The sequence below is a fragment of the Aphis gossypii genome, chromosome 1, assembly GCF_020184175.1.
Source record: "Aphis gossypii isolate Hap1 chromosome 1, ASM2018417v2, whole genome shotgun sequence".
NCBI lineage: Eukaryota > Metazoa > Arthropoda > Insecta > Hemiptera > Aphididae > Aphis > Aphis gossypii.
Window position 1 is genome coordinate 75,747,245 of NC_065530.1, and position 23,884 is coordinate 75,771,128.

Below are 23,884 nucleotides of genomic sequence, written 5' to 3' on the forward strand. Positions count from 1 at the left end.
TAAAACAACAAAAGTTAGTTTTATTTTGATAAAATGAAATTTCATAGCATGTTTAATAACAACAATTAGTTTTCACATTGTGTTAATTAACATCCAATCTTTATTAAACAGAGTGTTTGTTTTAAATTTAGAAAAACACTCAATTTTTACTATACTAAAATTAATTATATTATATTTATAAAATACAAATAGGTACATCGAGGCAAGTATTCACATTACTTATACCTATTAAGTTATAGTATATAACATTATAATTATAAAATATAAACATACCCTGTGACAAGTGTGCTGATTTAAGATCAATAAATGTAAACAAATATTATAGTATAAGTTCACATCATTGTACTGATTCATGTTTATTCAATAAAATTTTTATTTCTTATTAAATCTCCATTACTTTGGTTAAGTATAAAAAAAAAATTATTCAAACAATTTTTTTTTATTATTTGAATAATTTTTTTTTACATATACCTAGCTGTATAAAATTATTATATATGATTATTTACACTCACAGAACTGTCAAAAAAAAAAAAAAAAAAATACACATAGATCTAAAAATAAAAATAATTAAATTAAATACTTATAATAGGTATCAAAATATATTACAGACGTTAAAGTACACTAGTTCTTTGATGAAAACAATTAACAATTTACAACAGTCAAGTAGACATTAATATTTTATATATTATGATTAAAGATTATCACATTTGGATGTAATAAAGATAGCAAAAACAAAATAATTAAGTCCCTGATGACTAATTTTCATTGCAATGAGTTTACAATTAAAACCAAACTAATGCATACATTGTATTATGCGTCTATAGATCACATCTTAAATATTATAATATTAACTGTTGTTGTTTTTATGAAATATACATATTGTGATAATTTGTATATATAAAAACAAATAATGTATTATCAATAATAACTAATAACTAAATAATACAAAGTAAAAATATATCAGTAATATCATTTTGATATAATATTATAAAAATAAAAATCAGTTCTGTTCTAGCAAACTTAATAAAAACAAATTAAATTATAATAATTAATAACAACACATGAAATATTTAAACTTTAAGGTAAATTAACAGTTTTTCAAAAATAAAAAACACTCCCTAGTCAGAAATATCTGAATATCACTACATAATAGAAATAAATAAACTAATAAATTAAAAAATTTTTTTTTTCTAAACAACAACAACAAATACTTTTTTTATTATACAAATTACAAAGCATCATTCAGAAAAGTATTTTTGAAGTCGCCACGTTATGAGTAATACTATTATTAATTATTAATTTTTTTTAAATTTAAATTTAACAATTTATTTATTAATTAATTTATGTTTTAAATAACCTGATGAAATAAAATTAAATGATCTCATCACATAGTTATTAAATGTAGAATACAAGTGATGATTTTATTTTTAGTTTTAATATGTAATTATTATTAGTTTAAAGTACTTAAATTTAATAGGACAAGCAAACATAATTAATTACTTGTGCACAAAGAAAAAATAGCATTAATAATACAAAAAAAAGAAAATATCTTAAGGTAAATAAAAATAAAACATACAATTTATAATTTGCATTATTTGAATGTAAAAGAAATGAAAAATCATTAATTATGACAAAAAAGTATTCTAAACAAAGAAACAACATTATATTAATCAAAGTGTGTACAATGAACATTAATATGAAATAATGCATAATATTCATGCTTTAGTGAAATTAAGGTTGGTTAAAAGCACAAGCAATTTTATATTGTATTTCCTTTGTAATTAAATTTAAATTTTAAACAGATAACTTTTGTAGAATCTAATATTATCAATAGTTTAGGAAATATTTTTAATATCTAGTGAATATAGTATAACACTATAACTTACGGTAATAAGAAAAAGTTAATACAAAGATCAGATATAAAACACATATTACACATACATATACATATATGATAATATATGCAATATATATATATAAATATATGTATTATAAGTAATATGAATGTTTATAACCTTACTAGTAACTCTCTACTTATGTTTCCAAGTATGATCTTCGAGTTTTATTAAAGAATCAAAGACAACACTACAATGTACACAGGTAAATTGATTACTTGAGCTAATAGTATCTGATGTTTCTTTTGAACATTTTTCTACATGTTTGAGCAATGTTGTACGTTTACTAACTGTGCGACTGCACAAAAAGCAATGTAAAGATGATTTTTTTTCAACATTACATTTTAGATGATTGGAAGACATGTGTGCCCATAAAACAAACATAAGATTTGTTTCATACCTAAAATATGCAAAAATATTTACATAATGTTAATAAGAATTTATTAAATTCATTGATATATTTCATACCTGCAATAATTACACTTGAATGATCCAAACGTTTTGGGTCCTAAAATTTTAAGTGCTTTCAATAAATGATGTCTTTTAGCCAATTGGTTGATTATACCAGGTTCATCTTTCTTTACTAAGCAAAGTTGCAAATAATTAAAAAGGTATAGTTGTTGAGTAGAAGCCGCATTTGTTGTTGAAGGAGCAGAATTCACTGCAGGTTTATGTACAGAACTAAGTAATGATGAATGTTTTGATATTTCATGTCTTTGACGTGACTTTGTACTTGTTGAAATTAAATTACAAATTGGACATGTGTACAGTGCTGTTTCAAATCGTGTCACACGTACATACCAATAACTTGATGTTCCCTCTACATGTTTTCCAAGTTTATGCATACTAAAATTTAAAATATTATATTTAATTAGAATATAATTGAATCCTATAAATTAAAATATACTTTTTAATTTCAGAAGAACTTGCAACAGCAGCTGATGCTCTCTTCGGCCTAGGTTTTATTAATGATGTGTTTGACCTTTAAAAATAAAATTGTCTTATTATTATATTATAATATTCAACTCTGCATCATTTTTTTTTTTTATATATAAATTTAATTCTCAAAAAATAGACACCATAATTTTATTATATTTGATTATACATAATGCAATATATTAATTTGTTATGTTTAGAGTACAACCAAGTTAAGACAATGACTAGTTATGATGGAACAAAATTTGTTTATTTCTCAAATTGGTCATCATCTTAATTTGGTTACACTTTATTTATAACGTACAAAATTTAATTTGAGTAGACTAAACAGTGTCAACTTCAAACATTTATTAATGGGCCTAATCAAACTAAGAATTAAGAAATATATCTGTAGTTTGTAGTTGTTTTAAATTGTGAATATAAAATAATGTATTAGTTTTACAATGATTTAGTATTTCAAGTAACCTGATTTCTTTATAGTTGAAATGAATAGAATTGATTTGTATTTAAGCAATTCTTCAATCTACTTTAAGATAAAGAAAAAACTACAAATAAATTTATTCAATTTTAACAAATTTAACCTAATTCCAATTCGTATAATATACAATATACATAATATTATATATTTTTATCAACATTACATTGATACATATTAAGCTCAATAAAAATAAGACAGTATACTAATTTGAAAATTACAACAACATAGACTAAGTAATATGACAACTATACTCGTGAATTAGCAATAATAATAAATATAGCCAACTTGCAATATAACAAATTTCAATTTCAATGGACCGAGCAACAAGTTTAGTATGTCGAAAGTTCATTACATCAAAAGCATAAATCAACAAAATTTGTTTAAACGAGATTTAAAAAAAAATTTAGATTCTATTAGATTTTTATAATTATACACATATATACTAGATATTATTAAATATTTTATTAGCTATTATACATACATACTTTACTTATTATTTAATAAATAATTACAATTTATTTTTAGTTTATTACATACATACGTATTTTTTTTTTTTAATCTGTTATTTTTTTAGTGTGCAGCCACTTGCAATTTGCACTTAATATACGTGTATCTGATTAACAACAATAAGAACATTATCTTATTGCATAATAATAGCCAAAACAAACTCGTAAAAATTTGTAGTATCAATCTCCAAAATTATAAATATTTGTTACATTGCAAGAATTTTGGCCTAAAAACTTTGTTAAATAGAGGGGATAAAAATACATTAATTTTTTCATTTTATTACGAGATTTTCAAGAGAATGACAGTTTTATTTGTTATATCGATCTTTGTTATACCACGAGTTGACTGTATTACCTTTCTATTATTTGTGTATCAGCCACAGGTGTTGGTAGTTGAATTTTTGCTTTTTGATTATGTTGAATAATGGAAGTTTTCAGAGCCTGTTTTCTAGATATAAAATAAGAGATATTTATAAAGGGATCAGTACGTTTTCCCAACATCCAATTGCCAAACAATACAATTAACTGACATTACATTTGCCCAACAATATCAAATTATATTATAAATAAATTTGTGTCAACATTTACTTAAAATTTCAATAACATATTATATTATATCATATTATTTACCAATTTATCTTATATTTAAAATTATACAACTAATAATAACACATTTCTCTAACATATCAAGTTGTATTATAAATTGCACTAATATGTTTTTCTCGTTGAGCGTATTCTCTGCGAGTTGAAGTATGTGCCCTTCCACGAATTATATCTTCGGCTCTGTTCCATTTGAATTTGGCTCTTTTTTAATTTTTTCTATAATTGTGTAAACACCAACATGATATTTTTCAACTAGAGTTTCAAAACGTCTGTGCCAACCCTCTACACAATTTTGAATTCTAGGATTTCTAATTCTATTTGCTCAAAAATAGAACAACATTTTGGTGGAAATAAAGAAGCTGTGCAATTTGCATTGCCTCTTCTCATTATCTTTCTAATTCTACTATGCACATAATTGTTTTGAAGTGGAATTATCTCAGAAGCTTCTTTGGGAATAGTAGATTTCAATTCATTGAATGCACCTGGTATTTCAGGAGGTAGAAGAAAAGCAAGAGCAATAATCTGATATAGTTTCAAACTAAATTCTTCATCTTCTCCATATCTTTTACTAAGATAATTTGTTTAAATTTGACGCCATACACTTTACCCTAGATGAAAAAGACAACCTACACAATTAGTATCTGGATAATCACATTTTGAAGCATTTATAGCCGCTTGCTAAATATCAGTTAAAATAAATCGAGGATTTAAATCCAATTCATTTTTGGCTGCAAAATCATTTAATCTTCCAAAAAGGCGAGTATAACATTCTTCTGTTTTCCTCGTCATAAAATGTAATCAAATTGTAATCAAAATTACAATACTTTTAAAAGAAAGAAGTAGAATTTGTACTAAATGTGTACATATAATGGCTATAATTGTACTGTACTATCAAATGTCACATTAAAAAAACCTAGGGACATTTTGTCCGTTCAAAGCCTATCGATTTATTTGGAAATTAAAATCTTACCCTGAAAAGTATTATAGTTCATGACAGACAATGCAATAGCATTTTATTTATCTTACTTTTTCACTTAGAACGATATTATCCAAAGTAAAATATTTGTCAGATTTTGATTTTTTTGAATTAATGTATATTAATAAATAATACTAATAATAAAAGATTGCATATTAGTATTACGTATAGTAAAAATATGTAAAATATATTGTCAGGTAAATGTAGTGTTGGGCAAACATGTCAGATCCATTTGTAAATATTGTTAGCTTATATATTAAAGCAAATAATTATTAATTACTTAGGAACCACAGATTTTTTGGTATCAAGATTCTTCCTTTTTCTTCCACTTGATTTCCTGTAATAAAAATTACATTTTAAAATTAAAATTTAATCACTAGATTAGTTCATAAAATTAACCAACTTTTTTGGAGGACTATTGTCTTCTTTATTGGTCAAGTCAACTGTTGTTTCAGCTGCATTGTCTTTTTTCTTGGTTAAGACAACTGTTGTTTCAGCTGCATTGTCTTTTTTCTTGGTCAAGACAACTGTTGTTTCAGCTGCATTGTCTTTTTTCTTGGTCAAGACAACTGTTGTTTCAGCTGCATTGTCTTTTTTCTTGGTCAAGACAACTGTCGTTTCAGCTGCATTGTCTTTTTTCTTGGTCAAGTCCTTGGTCAAATCAACTGTTTCGTTAGGTTTGAATAAAAAATGGAATCCAGTATCTGGTAAAACTCTTGATGGTACAGTTGACACATTGTTTATTTGAGGTAGAGCTTCAAAGTACTCTTCTTCCCCATTTAAGGAAGAACCCAAATTAGAAGTTGAGAATCCCAAATCTGGAGTAATTGTCATTTCTTCACATGGGATATTCAAAGAATGTACAGTATTTGTGGATTGTACATTGTCAGATAAAGAAATTATTTTTCTAAGTTAAACAAATATTTTCTATTTAATTTATCGATATAACATAATATTTAAACATGAAATACATACCTTTTAACAGGAATAATTTTTATTGTTTTTTTTTTGTTTGTACGTTGGTAAGTTTTATGGGTGCTGGAATTGGCTTGTGTATGATCAGGTTTTAACCACTCATTTAAAAGAATTTCTTGATTTAAACGAACTTCTTGATTATCATTGTTATTATTGTCTTCGTCGTCATCATCATCCAAACAAATCACTTCATTATCACTATGCAACATTTAAAATTAATTTTAATTAAATAGTTTTACATTTTAAAGTTTTTAAATAAAATCTTAATTTTATTCACAGATTATTAATAAAAAACAAACTTACGTAGTTGTTCCATTTACTTTAGATAGAACACTATAACTATGATTATTTATTGTATTTTTGTCGCTGAAAAAAAAATATATAATAGGTTATATTATTAATAATTATATACCTGTAGGCTATGCTATATTTTCATATACATAATATTATATTTTTTTTTTTTATTACCTACATTAAATAATGGAACATATTTTTTCAAAAACATAAAACATATCCAAACTTGTATATAATATCCCACTGTCCCAAAAAGATTTTTTTTTTCAATTGTCCTCTGCCACAATGCAGCAGAGACCAATAGACTGTTGCATGAGATGATCCTAAATCAACTCATTGTACATCACTCCTTGTGATTTTTTCCTTTGGGGATTCGTCAAATCTCAGGTTTACGAAACAAAACCGAGAACCATAAATGATTTAAAAGAAGAAATTCGACATGTCATTATAAATATTACCAAAGAGAACTATGAAGAGGTAATTGCGAATTTTCCTAACCTCATATAATTTGAATGATATTATTTTTAATATGTAATCTGAATGTTGTAATGAAACTGTAAATATCCTTTTTTTTAAATATATTTGAAAAAATAAATTATTTTTTAGCTAATTTAAAAAAAAAACCGTTCTTTTTGGGATATCATGTACATCAAATCATAGCTACCTTAATCTAATTCATAATTTGATATTTTAACTTACATAGTAAGACTATTTACAGTAGATTGATTTTTACGAGCTGCAGCACTAAGATTTTGTACAATATTTGTTCCACCACTAAACAACATAATAAAAATACATTTAATATAATATAAACATGCACCTATGTATAGCCCGGGAGGTTGGCAACCTTTTTTGATGGAAGAGCCAAAAGTTACAATATACTACAACATTTTCCAGATTTTTAAAGAGCCATTAAAAATGTTCGTAATTTTTTTAATATAATTTTATTTTTAAATTTTAATAGACATAATAATAATAAAATTAATTTATAATAATATAATATTATTATAATTGTTGTGTGTAGCTGGAGAGCCACAACTTTAGACCAAAAGAGCCACAGGTTGTCGACCCCTGGTATAGCCTATCTATAAAAATGTTTTTTTTTACCCATCGTACAACAATTAATTATACTTTATCAAAAATAAATATTTACAAAATAATATCTACTACTACTACTATTACATAAAGTATATATCACTTATTTTTCTATTATGTGTTGTAGAAATATTTAGAATTTATTATTTGTAGACCATATAAAAAAAAACCTTTGCATCTATTGTACATAAACTACTTTCAATGTTGAAGAACAAAGGAAATTTTTAAATCAAAAACATAAGAATAAAAATATTATTTATAAATCATTAAGAATCATTGTATAACCTATAAAAGTTACTTAAAATTATAACATATTTTTAGAACTATGAGAAATTATTATTCAAATTTAATTATTTGCAAGAAGTTATGTATTTTAACACTGTATATACTTTTTTAAACTACAGATATAATATATAAATATATATACTTACGAAATATTGTTGATTTTAAGTAACGGAAGTGGTTTACTTAATATGGGATATCTCATTCTTTTGGTTACATTATTTCTACAACTATAAAAAAAAAAAATGTAATAAAATGTAAAAAACTAATTCATTAAAATTGTTATTATTATTACTAGGATTCGGATTTGAAGGCAATATAATCAGTAAAGAAAACATTTAAAATTGATTAAAAATTGATGAACAATCTTGAATCTACACATTATGTACATATTTTAATCTTTAGATAAGTAGTACGGGTACTGTTATGACCAAACCAAATACTCAATAAGATGAAAAGGGATAGAATATTGCTATATAGAGTAATATTGCAAAGAACAAAACCCATTTGTATCGATAATATGTAAGCTGTGTACACAATTATTAAATCAAATGAAAATTAAACACAAAAAAGGTATTTACAAGTACAAAAGGCAAAAAAGGGAAAAAATAAATTCATTGTCTTAGAGATTAAATGAAACAAATTTTTGTATAAAAATTTTTTTCTTTTATGATTATTATTAAAAGAAAGGCTTTTGCCTTCAAATCTGAACCCTAATTATTACTAATAATACTTAGTTTTTATACAAAATACAAATAAATATAATATCTGTAATTGCTTAAACATTAAAATATATAAATTGAATGTTTTTATATATTTATAACAAGTCATTGTTGTTAAAATAATATATATAATATAGTACACTTATTATCATTTATCAATTATTATTGATGAGAAATGAAGAAAAAGTTAAAATAAATAAATTAAGCAAGGTACTTCATAAGTAAAATATGGTTTATAAGGTACAGTACACATGGCACATAAAGTAAACTAGTTTTATTGTCAATCAGAAGTGAATAAAATAGAACAAAGGAAAGATTGGAAATAAGTTTGAAGAATCTACTGGGAGAATATTGAAATGAGGGAATAATTAAGGGACTACTTAAATTGAGTTATCTGGTGATGGTTTATTATTTATTGGGAGATTAATGCAAATATAGTATGTAGGTAAATTTACTTTAGGAATTCTTTAAACAATAACTTAGATGTTCATAAAACCTATTGGTAGTTAAGTCAAAGGCAAAATTATAAACAATATAACATAATAATCAGACATTTTCAATCTATGAAGAGTTCTTTGAATAAAGACAAGAAAACTTAAATGCATTGCACTGAATGTCTTCAATACAAGGAATTAAATACATAAGAGTTAAGCTAAAATCAAAAATAAAATTCCCAGCATACTTTAATGGTAATCTTTAAATTAAGTAGGTGAAGTCAATCTATTGACACAACTGTTTTTATATTGACTATTTGTATTGTTGTTTTGTATTTTTCAATAAATGACGTGATGAGGGATGCAGCAATGGGATATCACATTTCCCCCCTTGCTTCACGATTCAAACAAAAAAATAAAAAGGTGAAGAAGTATATCTAACACTTTAGTCAAGAAACTTAAGCTCAAGATATTTCAGTGATATTCTAAATTGAAAAACTAGTTGATGTTAGTTTGCATGATGACTAATGAATATGAATAATGCTTTGAGGTCAGCTTCATATCAGAAGAATGAAACAATGTCATTGAATGCATGATTTTAAGATTTGATCCATTATTTTTCTTTGACAAATTCAAGTTAGACAGAAAATTAATTATGGTAAAAGGTATAACAAAATCAATTTCCATCAATATGAACCTGTGTACCAATAAGAGTATCAAAATGTACAGAATACAAATTCAATAAATTTATAATACTTTTAAAATAAAAAATAACAATAAAATAATAAACAATACATAATGGCTATACAAATAAACAAGGAATTATATTTCGCAATATGCATCATCTAGTATAATAACATAATAGTATAATTGGTAGTGCTAAATATATGAAATCTAAGGACAACAAGAATGAACCATGAAACTAATGTAAGAAAGTAGTGAGAGAGCATCAATAATTCTACTTCCAATAAGTTTTTATAACTAGGAAAAATTAGGTTATACTCTTAACCAGTAAGTTAAAGACGTAATACAAAGCAATATGTAAATTAAACAAGAAAATTAAACTAACATTGGACTCTTTAGATCAAAATACAAGCAGTAAAAAAATTGTTCTAAATCGCCAAACCATACTTAAATAAAAACTTATTGAATTAAATGAAGAAGATAATCAACAGTAAACCATTAAACAGTTTTCCAATTATAGGGTCTTTATTAAAATAATGTAAAAATTAGTCAAATAACTTTTTAAACAAAATTAAATGGTAAATAGCATATTTATGTCAATACTCATAGATAAGGGTCATCTTAAGCTAAAAGAAAGGTTTTACATTATTTAAAAAAACTCAAGAAATGCATATATTTTCATGAAATTTACAGATTATAGAAAGGACTTAAGGTGTATATGTTAATTTTTACATACCCACTGTTTATAAACTAATGCATTATTGATAGTGTGGAACTAGCTTTTGTTCCCATGAAGAAGAATCTCCATCCACTTTGAATTTACCTTATATTAGATTTTCAACTAACACTTATATCTCTACATTTTCAAAGAAAAAAATGATTTCTTGTAAAAAACTTTTCCTTATTGAAAAGAAGATAAACACAAAACTTGAGATTAGAAAATAAACAAGTGGATAACAATATCCCATTTAAAGAAAATAAGACTCCAAGAAAGGCATGCAAAGTAAGGCTTGACATTATCATGAAAGAGGCTTTTACTGGAATCTACCTTATGATAGGTTTACAACTAGTACTTTCATCACTAAATTTTCAAAGAAAAAAATGATTTCTTGTAAAAAACTTTGCTAAGTGAAAAGAAGATAAACACAAAACTTGAGATTAGAAAATAAACAAGTGAATAACAATATCCTATTTAAAGAAAATGAGACCCCAGGAAAGGCATACAAAGTAAGGCTTGACATTATCATGAAGGAGGCTTTTACCACGGGTCCAATGTATACCATTTGGCAAATTTTAATGTTTTTCTACAGCAGATTGTTTAGGGTTAATTCTGCAGCATACTTTGAATCGCTTAACAATTAAACCATAAAAAAAAAAAATTAAAAGTTGTGAATACAGCCATATGATATTTCCTCCTTAATGGCAATGCCACGATTTCAACTCCTATTATGTAAATCAAATGTTCACTTAACTAAGTTTTTATATAAATAGATAACATTTTTCTAACATCAAATACATTAAATAAGCTTGAAGGAAGACTAAATTAGATGGCAGTGAGTTCTTCAACATTGGGAACAAAAGCTGGTGCTTACTTATAAAAGTATATAGATTTTAACAACTAATTATATAAAAAAATAATTATACCTATAAATTTTATTAAAATATGAATACTTATAGTTCTTTAAAAATGTTAAAATCTTAAATTCTACAGGTATACAAAAAGACCATTAGTAATAAAACCAAAGATACCAACAGCAGAGTTAAACGTATAGCTTAAAATTTAAATGGTTTATGCGATTAAATAAATATATATATATATATATTAAAAAAGTAGGTCAGCGCACGGTGGTGGATGTTTGTCCATCGTCCCTTCAGTCCTTGGACAGGATAATGTAATTTTACTGTAGGTATTCAATTTGAATGCAATGATTGCATTCGATGAAAAACGATTCTGAGCGGACAAGGGGATCTTTTTTATTTAATTTTATTCGTTTGTATGGTGATAAACAAAGCCGTAATAAGTCGTCTGTAATTATTTAATATTACAAAACCTATCCCACATACCAACAAACTGAAGTCCATAAAAAGCTCAGTAAAACAGTGGCATACATCCTCAGATCTCAGCCGACGTCAAGATATCGCTATCACTCGAATTAGAATCGATTTAGAGCTACACACTCATTTTTAATTAGCAAAGACGATCCATCTATATGTAATACATGTCAAACTCGCATCACAATAAAACACATACTCGAAGAATGTCCAATCTACGAACCAACACGCACGTCCCTCAACCTACCACACAATATCAAAAAAATCCTTGATGAAGGACAAACCTCAAACGTCATAAAATTCATCACCAAATGCAACCTCACCAATAAACTTTAATTTAGTCAATCTATATTGTAAACACACATCACATTAACTGTAAATACTAATTATGTCAATCAATAATCCATTATAAATATTATTTTTCTTTATATTTTCCTTTTCTTTGTATTTAGTTAAAAAAAAAATGTTGGCTAATAACCTTAGCAATTGAAGCCTGTAACTCTTTAAATAAAAAAATCGTGATATTGTATTTTTTTTATCCTTTAACCGCTTTTTTTTAGAGTACTGTTTCTAAAATACAGAAATGACCTCTCTAAAGTACCAGCTTAAGAACATTACCTTTCAGAAAACATGCTACACTTGTACTTTTGAGCAAGTTTAGGGGGAGACAAAATGTTTACAGAATAAAAAAGAAATAAACATCATTGTAAAACCAATACATTCCTCGCTCCGCTCAGAATCTAATACTCAGACTATACAATATTAATATAAAATAATTTAAAAATTTAAATACCTTCTAAATGCTATGAAGAATACTAATGTTAAATTAACTGTATGCTTACCCAATAGGAAATTGTTTATTAATTTGAACATTTTTATTTATGCCAGTTTCAGCTGTATGGTTAACATTATTTGGGTTTCTATAACAAATAATTATAACAATAAATAAATAAATAATAATTAACACAATACAATGGATCATGGTATAATGTACATTCTGATTCTATGTTATATTATTATTACTATTATATGTATACAGTTCACAATTCATTAGAATAAAACAGAATACATCAAGAAAATCTCTAGAAGCAAATGTGTATTTATTATTTATCAAGTTAGTATTGTTAATGAAAAACATTATATATACAAATAATATTAATTTGTTATAGTTTTTTTAGGCATTGGAAAAAAAGGTTTTCTATCTTTTGGCCTAATTATTATTAGAATAATACTCTCAAGTAAATAATATTATTATCTATTTCGTTTAGCTTATAAATTAATATCAGTACAAAAAATAATAATTATATACTGTATTTGAAGTTTGTAAAAATGGTTATAGCTACTTCTCATCACTTATATGATTTTCGCCATAAGTATAAATTGTATTTATATTTAATAATATTATATTGTGAAAATAGAAGAAGACATTCAAAGAACAAAATAAGCAAATATGTCATAATAATAAAATCTAAACAAATATTAATTTTTTTTTAATGATTATGATAATTAAGTAGCATCCACAGATTTTTACTCAAGTTGGACAAGTACAACATATATTCACTATTCATAAATCAACAATTAAATTAAAAATTTTAGAGTGTATAATACATATAAAATTGTAATTTTAATGCATTTTTTTTTTTTTGTTAAAATTATATTTATTAACCATTTTACTAAAATTAAAATTAATGAATTTAATAATATATTATTATAAAGGTTTAACATTTCATACAGGTACAATTAATTATCACGACATATTATTACTGTTGTAAACTTGTAAAATGTACAACACGCATTTACAAACACAAACTTTCAACCCCTTCAAGCTTTTTGCACAATAAAAGATAGCCTATATCCTATTCCAATGTCTAATCCAGAGGTTCCCAAACTTTTTTGACTCACGGCACCCTTAGTCATTTTTTAAAAATTCGGAGACATCCTATTGACAACTTCAGTTTTATTTAACAATGCATAAGTATAAACAAAAGTAGTAAGATGTAGATATAACATACTATATACACATACTTCATTTTATAAAACGAATTATTAAATTGAAAATTAACTATATATTTTTATTATTATTGCATAAAATTAGTAATATAATATAAAATACATTCCAAATAATTTCATGGAACCCTAAATAAAGATCGTGGCAACCCGGTTGGGAATCTCTGGTCTAATCCATCTCTGAACCAAATTTCATCAAAATCGGTTTAGACTTAAAAGCGTAACAGGCAAACAGAGTTAATTTCACATTTATATATTAGTAGGGATTATCAAAATTCACCTGTATATTTATCATTTAGTATCAATATTTATTATATACTAACACAATAGGTATATAAGTAAAATATTGATTATTAAGATTTATACCAAAAGTATGAATATTGTCAACAATGTTTGTGTCATTGGAAAAATAAAAATACTTGATGTATGTTAAATATAAAAGTATACTAATTAAATAATTGAAATAGAAACTGCTTCTTATAGATCATATTAAGTCTCCACTGTATTATTATTAGATAAAATATTATTAAATTGTAATTTAGAATCAAATAAACAATTTTAGTAACATATTTACTTAAAAATATACAATGAATTATGCTTCTTATAACCCCCCTTTTTTACAAAAAATTATGAAAAAATACAACAATAATTTTATTATTTTTATTTAAAAAAAATCAAATGACAGAAGAAATTTAAAGTTCTATTATTATGAAAATTTTTTTAAATCAATTTTCATCTAAATTATTTGATGTCTTATTTTTCCAGACATTTTTCTCATAGCTTATTAGGTTACGATTTTATTAGTAATATTAACAAGTATGTCATCATTTTAAAATAAGGTTATATGAATATTAATAATATATTGGGTTTTAGTTGATATATTTTAATAGAATATTGTTATATCTTATAGCTAATGTTTATAAATACAATTCATCGAAGAACAAACAATAAAATTATATTGTCTACTTACATCTGAGGCTCATTAACTTCAAGTACTGGAGAGATTTCTGGAATTCCATTACCAACAGGATTATCATTCTCAATATTTAATTGATTTGTAATACTATAAAACAATAAATTAATAAGTATAATTACATACAAAAATTAACAGACTATATTTGTTTAAATTGTATGTCTATAACAAAAAAAAAAATATATATTATCAATATTGTATTTATGAGACATATAAACACACAATTAAGGGTACTTGTTTGTTATTGGGGCGCCATTACGCTGCATAAAATTTATTGGCCCACCACTTTTGTTTGTTATCACTCAGCCATATGGTAAGCCATTATTGTTTAAACAATTATTGAATTTAGCTCATGATAAAGATTTACTTTTTGAATAATGAGAAAACTAGTAACTACTGTTTTATTCAACAAAAATATATATAACACCGGGTGCACACAAATTACGTACCAAAACAGGTAGATGGGGGGGACCTCTTTGATTGAATAACTTATTTTATTTATACTCTATAAATAGTATTCTGTTTTTTTTGGTGTTCGTTGTTTTTTTAGAATAAATACTCTTATCAACATTATAGTATCGGTTTTCATGTTTTTTAAAACTTCTAAAAATTTGTACGTTTAGATGAAAAGAATGAAAAATGTATTGAATTTCAAATGAAAAGATAAACATTGGTGGTTCTTTGTAAGTTTGAACTTTTTTCTGTCCATAACTTAGGGGGAAATACATTGAATCATGTTATATACTATGTTATTTTATAATATAGTGTCTTGCTTTAAATCCATAATTACAGGGAAATCAGTATAGTTCCTAATATTTTTATTGAAAACATCTATAAAAGTACAAGCAACTAACTAAAAATGAGTTATCATATAATAATATTATGTTAATGATAAATATTTTATTTATTATTATTTTTTAAAAAAAAATTTAAATTTTTATCAAAATTAAAAATTAATTTGAAAACCAATGATAACTTCAAAAAAAATGATGAGTGAAAAAGTAACAACTTCATAACACAGATTTCGTCCAGGATGCAATTAGTTCAAAAATTTTCGTTTACCTGACTTGGTACGCAATTCGTGTGCACTGATAAGACCAGACTCAATAATTTTGTCAGATTTTTGGAAAGCTTCAAAAAATTTGCAGCAAGAGGGATTCCAACATAAGACTGTTAACCATAATAGTTATAATTTAATAGGGGCATCACACCCAACACATCAAGAAGTTGTGAAGTTCTGCTAAATGGGGAAATAAAAAGCGTTGTGACTTGTGGAATGAAAAGACATTTTCTGGAATCGTATTTGGCAGAAATAATGTGGAGAACACGTCTTGGGAACAATATGTATTTTAAACTATCTTAAAGATATATCAGAGTTTTGGTCTCCATTCTAATTATGATAATGATTTTTTTAATTTATAATATTATGATACATTTATTTGTTTAACATATTATTATTAACAATATACATAATTTATTTATTTATTATATTGTTTATTTTATTTATGGTAGGGTGATAACAAACAAGAGTGATGGGACAATATCAAACAAGTACCCTATTAAGTAACTATAGTCGTGGACATGAGAAGTGGTGGGTGATCGTCGCGATCCTAATAGTAAAATTGTCTAATGTGTTCTCAAAATTCTAAAACCAGTTGGTGCACAATTTCAAAAATATATATATAATACACAATATCGCAGATTGAGTATCATGGTAATAGATAATTCTTATAAATTGTAAAAAGGGTAATACTCGTTTAAATTATAAAAATTATAGACAACCTACAGGTTGCAGTACATGGGCACATGTCACTTTTCATGTCCACGACTTTAGGTAGAGAATATAAATTAATAAATTCATTCAAGCATTATTACTACATAATTTCTTAAAAAATAAAAAAGGTATAAAAGTATTCTATTTTATGAAAACCAAATAAAGACTATTTGTTGAAGTTCAAATTAAATTTATAAATACCATTAAATAAAACATAAATAATAAATATAAATTCTATTTAGTTTATTATTAAAAATATGATTTTTTTATTTTATTTTAAGCAGATGATGTATCCATTAAAAAAAAATCTTAATAATTCAATAATATTTTAACAAATACGAACCTATTGTGGTTATTAAGACCAATATTTTGATCAAAATTTTGAGTTGAGCTTAGGTCTTCGTTATTATCACTCAAATAGCTTGTTACTGTATCAAACAAACCTTTCACATCAAACTGGTATTTATTAAACTATAAAATAAAAATAAGATAAATCAAGTTCATTATACTTGATTAAATAACTTTAATTGTATATTTGTATAATATTTATGATTAATAACGTATTTCAAACTTTATTTGATATTACCAAAAAATGAACAGGTAGTCTCATAAATTTTTTATATTCTGTTTTGAGCATATCATTTGTTACATTTTCCATATGTTTTAAATTATTTATTCGACACGTAGTTGCAAATCTGAAAATAACATCAACTTGCCCATTGCATACTCTACAAATATACTTAGGTGTAGGATCAAGATCAGTAATCTGTAAAAAGTAAGAATATGGATTATTTAAATCAAGTAGATAAGAACTACAGAATAACAATTTTTATAATTCAGTAAAAACACATTTTTGGAATTGGATTATGTAAGTACAATTTGTATAAAATACTACCTAGTTTTTTTACATATAACCTATTCAATATAAATAATAAATTTGATAAGCATTTCATTATGAGTAATATTATATTTGATAAAAGAAAACAAATTGTGAAAATGTATACACTATCTAAGGTAGTGGGATTTGAATATATGCCTGATAAAGAGGGCAAAAGATAATATCAAAAGAAAACATCACCAAAAAATGTTAACTACCTTTCCTTGGACAAGAAAAAACAAATTTTCTTAAGATTTAATAAACTACGATGGATTAGGAATAGTAAACAGTAGTAATGACCATAATCTAGCACTTCTGGTTTTGTATTGAGGTGGATACAATTAGAAAAAAAATACCCTTATCTGACAAAGTAAAGAAGGAAGAATTCCGTTTGCATACATTTGAAGTTTTTGTAACTTATTTGCATACACAAATTTTTATACTAGCGTTTAAATGATCTAAATGTAGAACTTGTTAGCATAAAATATACAGAATAAACTATAGCAAGTCTACTGAAAATCGAAAAAAAAACTTACAAAAAGGACTGGCAACTCACATTTTGTTAACATCAAACGTTCAACTAAAATAGGCATATAAAAATATAAAATAATTCAAAACATGGCCATATTATCACTGGAAGAGTCATGACTTGATTATACTCAAATTCAATTCAATTAATATTTAAATCTTATCAAAATATTTAAGATAAATTGAATTATTATTTTAAACTAGGAACTGAAAATTACAATATTAATCTAGATTAAGAATGAGTTTTAATTTTTCAAATTTTCTGTTGTACACAAATGAGTAGTCAGTTTACCGAGCAGTTTACAGATAAAAGATTATGTACTGTGTGTAAACAAGACGTATTATTGAGAACCTCCAGTCTACTTAGTTTTTGTTAAAAATAATAAGTTTGATTGTTTTGACTAAATAAAAAATAGGTGAGGAAATAGGTATTCAACTAGTAGATAAGTTACTAATAGTTTGGTGTTTTTTTTTATTTTTAAAAATATTAAACCCTTTTTGACAAAATTATATATAAAAAAAAGTAGAAATTAATAGGTAGATAGAATGGATTATACCAAAATTAATAATTTATATTGTTTTCAAATTAAATTTAAAGTAGTTTATTTACATTTGTTGATTTTAACATATTATCTAGGCCACTGAAAGTAACAGAAAAAATAAAATATTTATAGGGATAAGACAATAACACCTACTAATAGTATTTCAAAATAAGAGGATTCCATAATACTTATTGGTGATAACTTACAAATATAAATAAAAGACATAATAATCACTCTATGACACTTGTTGATTTATAACAAACAAACTTAAAATAATTTTGAAGGAATAAATTAAAAACTGATAAGTTTAACTCAAGGTCTAACTAGTTATTCTTAAGAGGATGTCAAGCCCGGAGTGTTTTTTCAGTTTTATAAGTACGTACACAGCAAATTTACGCATAGCAGATCAAATGTAGCTCCATTAGTTAAAAAATTATATCGAATCAACTTATTTTAACCAAGTTTAATGGTAAAAATATTATCTGTGTTTTTACAATTACTCAGTTTTTAAGTGAGTAATGGGAATTTTAATTTGCGCTATATTATGTATGCATAACTTGCTAAAAATTTAATAATCGTAAAAAACCAACATACAAACACAGATAATATTCTTACCACCAAGTTTCACAATAGATCGATTAACTCTAATTTTTCAACTAACTAAACAACACGTAATCTCCTCAGTGTAAATTTTCTATGTTATGTTACATAACTTATGTACTTGTAAGACGAAGACAACACATGCAAGTATGGCGTCCTCTTAATCAAATACAAATGAAAGTGCTAAAAACTTATTTTTTAGAGATAAATATAAAAAGTATATGAATACTTAACACTCACAACAGCATATATCAGCAAATTAATATCACCACAGTCAAACTATAAACGCTAGTAATATAACAAATTAAATCAACAAAAAAAAATTGGCTAGTCAATTATTAACTGTGGGTCTTAAAGAATTGTTACAAACAAGTTATAACCAATAAAAGATAGAAAGTTTAATTTGAATTTATAATTATGAATTAAATATGATAGTATCTATACTGGCTGCACCTAACAAATTGTTACAATTTCTAAAATTAAAAACGGTATTAAAATATACCTAATAAAATTAGTAAGAATATATTTATTTTATTTTTGATAATAAATAATTAACAATCCCATACATTGGTACATAATTTTAAATCATTGTATTATTACCTATATCATAGAAAATAAAAGATTAAAGATATATTTGCAATTTAAAAAGTGGGTAAATGGGTACAGCTCATTAGGTGCCATGTGGATCACTATTATGTATTATAGGAGTGTTAAATTTGAATCCAATGATAAGTATCATTGTATACGAAAAACGATTCCAAACGAAGATGAGTTGCCAGCCTAGGATATAATTTCCAGTGGTTGATTGATAAAAAAAATGGTTTATATTTAATATAAACTATAATATTTACTTGAATACACCAAAATTGAAATACTTTTACAATTATTGTAAACTAAACTTATGGAAAATCTTGAATTAAATTTTCAACTCTTAGCTACTTTTACAAAAAAATTTATGAATTATACCCCTAATTATACCTACAAAATAATTTGTAAATATTCACGATTATGATGAATTTTTGTCAATATTTGAACTAATAATAATATAATGCTAATAAAAAAAAAATTGTGTCCTTGTATTCATATAATTTTTAATCACTATAAAAATAACTTATGAGGAACTTTGTATTACATTTTTAAGTATTTTGACTAGGCCAAAAAAAATCCTCAGAAAAATCGAAAATTTCAGTTGTCTAAATAGCTCAAAAAAAGTTAAAATATTTAGAAAATTTAACTGTATATAGATAACACTAATATAAATATTTGGTGAAAATTTCAAGTATTTACAGTGATTAGTTTTTGAGTTACAACCATGTAAAAAATTGATTTGGTCAAAAACTAGTTTTGCGTGAAAATTCTCGTTTTTCCGTCACTTTTTTTTTGTTTTTCTCAAATTTTTTCAAACTGTTGGAAAATGTTTACTTTTAACCTCTACAATGCACCAAGGATATTCATTTTGCCAACGGTAACCACCCCCGAAGTTTGAAATTGAAGCATTATTTCGACTAGTTATGTTGTACACACGAAAAAAAAACACACACCATTGTAAAATCCAGAGTAAAATAAATACATTCATCACTCCGTTCAGAATCTAATAGGTACTAAGATATAGTCCCAGGTTTTAGTTTAAAGAAAAAATGTTTAAATTATTATATACAGGCAATAAGCCAAATTTTCTAGTCTAAAAATGAGAATTTATTATATAAATTAATGATTGACAATTAATTATATTTAGAAATATCCGAGTATATATAGGAAATCTAATAAAAGCAGGCAGGGAGAAAGGCCTAGACAATAGAAAAAAGACCAAGTCACAAAAGGCCTTAAGTTATTGGGAGTATTGAATGGAGAAGAACTGGTTCCAGTAAGAATGTGGTCTAAATTACCTAAAATAAGCTTAAAAAATTATATATAGGTAATAGATGAAATAAATGTATAGTGATATCAATTATAATGGGCAAAATGTTATAATTAAGATCCATTATAAATAATTAACTACTTTATTAGTCAAATACTATATTATTTATGTTATTAGGTACCTATTGGCAGGCATGTATACAAGGGGTAGTTTTGGAGTTCACCCCTCCCCCGAAAATTAATAGTTACGTAGTTTAATTGTATCATCATTCATTGATAAATATTTATTATTGTAAAGTTTTTTATGAATCCCCCCCCCCAAAAAAAATTTGTTTTTGTGTACATGCCTGCCTATTGGCTATTAGTATATCCTATATTATACCTTTTATCTTTATCAATAGATACTGTCATTCTATAAAATACTTTTTACTTAGTATTTAAATAATAAGTGCGTTAATATAAAATATAACATAGGTAATAGGTATAACATATACTATATTAATTTAAAATAATATAATACCTACAATTTAAACCTACCAAATAAAAAATAACAAAAATACTTGAATATTTTCTAAATATCATTAATCATTAAGTACCTACATATTTAATTAGGTATATTGATTTTTAGAATCAGATTAAGATACATAATATAATAAATTTACTTCTCAAATAATTATATAAACTAAAAAGTAAGCAGGCTCGTAAACAGGTAGGTACCTACATGATTTAAGATATATATATATATATATTTTTTTTATACATACAAAATCTTGTATAAAATATAATATATAATATATATATAACCTTTAATACCTTTAATTTAAAATATCTAATCGCAAACAATTTATAAATAAGCAACGGGTAATAAATTAGGTATATAAAAATAACTTTTTTTGTTGCAGTTTTTTTTAATATTATCAAGATTTATTTGGTTATACCAATAATTGGTAGCAAATACAATTATATAATTTAATACTATTAAGTCCAAGCTTTAGTTGAAATCATAAAGGAATTATTTAAAATTAAATGTAAGGAATATTTTCTTTCTCTTATTAAAGAAACGCCTTTCTTAGTACAATAATAGTACCTATGAAAATTATTTGGTACTTGTGCGTTATAGAAACTACCACATTCTATTTCTACGAATTCTATTTCTAATTTTTTTCTATTAGGGATAATTAGGGGCCAGAGTTACCACTTGCTGGCTCAGACATTCAAAATGAAAACATCTTTCGATTGGCTATACAATACCACCTAAGGTAGGTCACAAGGTTAAAAAACAATGCCCATAATTTTGCTAACAATATTATCAATTAATAGATTGACATTAGCTTTGGGTAGTTTTGTATTATTATAAACGTATTAATAAGATGTGCATTGCACGCCGTGCGTTCTACATCAAGGTAGTCGCGATAACGCATAAGTACCAATTCATTTGTACCAAAAAAATTGGTTCAAAAATATTAACATGACTAAATTCGTTTCCAACTTTTGAATTTTATATTAGGTATATAATTGAGGCTAGTGACAACACTTTACTAACAATAAATCTAAAATAATATCAGTACATTATTAAAAATATTGTATTTAGTGCAACATATCTATTAATTTTAAAATTTTCAAGTAAAAAAAAAAGATCAATTCCTAATAACTATACCAAAAATATATTAATATATGAGTAATAAAATGTATATTATAATACTGAATAGTAGTAATATATATACACTAATTTTAAGCACTGAAATTAATCGTAAATCAGATTGAAAAAGAAAGAGACACAAAACCCAATTGAACTTTGTTTAAAAATAAATGGTATATGTACACAACGGGACATTGATGTAACATTTTAAACAGCTGTGAACACTAAGGGACAGACGACAGTGCAAGTACACAAAATGATAATCATTATAATAATTACAATAAAAATACTAATAATAAGAAATACCAACTATGTCTTTGTATGCACTTACTAAGATTGACAGAGCACTGAGTATTTTGTGGGTAATTTGTTCATTCTTTGCTTCCTCTGACGATAAATCGATGATGGCTCCCTTGTCGTGATACATGCGAAGGCATAACCGGCACTTGTAAACGTCGTTGTCCATGATGGAATAATGGCTGTAGCAGTGTGGCGACGTTCATACACACAAGATCGACGACACGACACACACAGGTCTAGAAGTCGGATACCGAGAACGATAGAAACGACGCCACGGGAAATATGATCATTGAACAAGGATCACGCAAAGAAGCGGGAATCTGGTAGTTTGAATAGAATAGTTGGAGACCGACAATGAAAAGCGTCTTCGTGCCCGCCAGAGTAGAAATATTATTATTGAGACAAAGCACACTTTTCGACGAGAAAGAAAATATGAAGAACTTTAAAATATCACATTTATTCGATGACGACCCGTACACGATATGCAATTATCGCCGCAGTCCAGCGTCGTTAGTTTGCGCGCGATACAACGAGTTATGCGAAAATGAATAAGAAAAAATCATTTTACACGATACGGTAACGGCAGATGCATAGTGGCCCGCTGTTATCAATATGGCGGTTGTTGTATTCCGTCTGATAGTCGGTGCCTCCGTCCTCCAATGATATTGTACACGAACCGTATCTAACGCCCGGCTAATATTCACGCAACACGTGAATGATCATCAATTAGTGTGTTAATAAGCCACAGCACTCCGAGCCACAAAAATTGCACAACAACAACGGTACGTTTTTTGCGTAGATTTCTATACGACCAAGTCCAGATCCGTTTTGGAGCCTGACGCCTGATTAGTGAAA

At 25.3% G+C, this 23,884-nt stretch overlaps 1 protein-coding gene and 1 long non-coding RNA gene across 3 annotated transcripts; one reads left to right on the forward strand and one right to left on the reverse strand.

Annotated features, from left to right (window-relative positions):
• On the reverse strand, positions 1–23,884 carry LOC114123799 (bromodomain-containing protein DDB_G0270170-like). 2 transcript variants are annotated; one of them, XM_027986895.2, is made up of 15 exons: positions 23,061–23,884; positions 17,273–17,452; positions 17,030–17,157; positions 14,910–15,002; positions 12,775–12,852; positions 8,190–8,270; positions 7,363–7,437; positions 6,673–6,735; positions 6,370–6,567; positions 5,798–6,301; positions 5,675–5,731; positions 4,171–4,263; positions 2,803–2,877; positions 2,364–2,741; positions 1–2,295 (listed from the first exon to the last, which is right to left on the reverse strand). In XM_027986895.2, exons 1-15 carry the CDS (start codon positions 23,193–23,195, stop codon positions 2,031–2,033), a joined length of 2,403 nt encoding a protein of 800 aa, XP_027842696.2. In that variant the 5' UTR covers positions 23,196–23,884; the 3' UTR covers positions 1–2,030. The 2 variants fall into 2 exon arrangements, with proteins under 2 accessions (XP_027842696.2, XP_050066904.1); XM_050210947.1 differs by lacking the exon at positions 7,363–7,437.
• LOC126555916 (uncharacterized) lies at positions 12,898–14,940 on the forward strand. Its single transcript, XR_007607011.1, has 3 exons — positions 12,898–13,046; positions 13,102–13,170; positions 14,850–14,940. It is a non-coding gene; the product is annotated as an uncharacterized LOC126555916 (long non-coding RNA).

Coding starts and splice junctions, on each gene's coding strand:
- LOC114123799 (XM_027986895.2), bottom strand. CDS start 23,195: ATGGACAACGACGTTTACAAGTGCCGGTTATGCCTTCGCATGTATCAC. Junction 17,453..23,060: donor TCAGTGCTCTGTCAATCTTA/GTAAGTGCATAC, acceptor TACTTTTTACAG/ATTACTGATCTTGATCCTAC. Junction 2,878..4,170: donor GATACACAAATAATAGAAAG/GTAATACAGTCA, acceptor TTATTTTTAAAG/GTCAAACACATCATTAATAA.